Below are 869 nucleotides of genomic sequence, written 5' to 3'. Positions count from 1 at the left end.
GGGTGGCGCTGTCCCCTCCCGGGCGGCGCTGTCACCGCGCTGTCCCCCCCTGCAGAGGGCTCGTCCCCCGAGGAGGATTACAAGGTGTCCTGCCTGCTCCTGGTGTTCGTGGCCGTGTCCCTGCCCCTGCTGGCCGCTGACCCCGCGTCCCTCTACAACCCCGAGCTGGACGGTGAGGAGGGCCCGTGTCACCTGCGTCACCTGCGTCACCCGTGTCACCTGCGTCACCTGCGTCACCTGCGTCACCTGCATCACCTGCGTCACCTGTGTCTCCGTGTCCCCTGTTCCCTGTCCCCTGTGTCCCCGTGGTCCTCATGTCCCCATGTCCCCTGTCCCTGTGTGTGTCCCCTGTGTCCCCATCCCATGTCCCCATGTCCCCAATGTCCCTCTGTGTGTCCTCATGTCCCCGTGTCCCCATGTACGTCCCCTGTGCCCATGTCCCCTATCCTGTGTCCCCGTCCCATGTCCCCATGTCCCCCATGTCCCCATGTGTGTCCCCTGTCCCTGTGTCCCCCTGTGCCCATGCTGGCAGTTCTCACTGTCCCATTGTCACAGCAGAGGGTTTGGGGGGACACCGGGACTGTCACCAAGGGAGGTGGCACTGTGGACACTCTGGGTTGTCCCCAACATTCCCGTGTCCCCCCCTTTACTGACCCTCACCCCGTGTCCCCCCCGGTGTCCCCGATGTCCCCCGGTGTCCCCCCGGTGTCCCCAGGCCACAACAACAACGTGCACTGCCTGGCCAAGGCCATCGTGCAGCTCTCGGCCGCGCTCTTCACCGTGCACAGCAAGAACATCGAGACGCACCTCAAGGAGTTCCTGCTGGTGAGCCTGGCACGCCGCTGTCCCCTCTGGGCTGGCCCTGTCCC

At 66.1% G+C, this 869-nt stretch overlaps 1 protein-coding gene across 1 annotated transcript in view; it reads left to right on the top strand.

The window, feature by feature from the left end:
• The window catches only part of LOC102033747 (nck-associated protein 1-like), a gene marked incomplete at its 3' end in the record, with an annotated part of 9,975 nt that extends 9,141 nt beyond the window's left edge, over positions 1–834 (top strand). Inside the window, exons 8-10 of the mRNA XM_031065700.1 lie at positions 1–5; positions 56–172; positions 716–834. The exon at positions 1–5 is cut by the window's left edge and continues 89 nt beyond it. Coding sequence (XP_030921560.1) covers positions 1–5; positions 56–172; positions 716–834 — 241 coding nt within the window. The remainder of the gene's footprint in view (positions 6–55; positions 173–715) is intronic.
• Between the last annotated feature and the right edge of the window lie 35 nt (positions 835–869).

The sequence above is a fragment of the Geospiza fortis genome, unplaced genomic scaffold (genome assembly GCF_000277835.1).
Source record: "Geospiza fortis unplaced genomic scaffold, GeoFor_1.0 scaffold1719, whole genome shotgun sequence".
Taxonomy (NCBI): Eukaryota; Metazoa; Chordata; class Aves; order Passeriformes; family Thraupidae; genus Geospiza; species Geospiza fortis.
The sequence above is the reverse complement of the archived record's forward strand: the minus strand, read 5'-3'. Positions and strand labels throughout refer to the sequence as shown.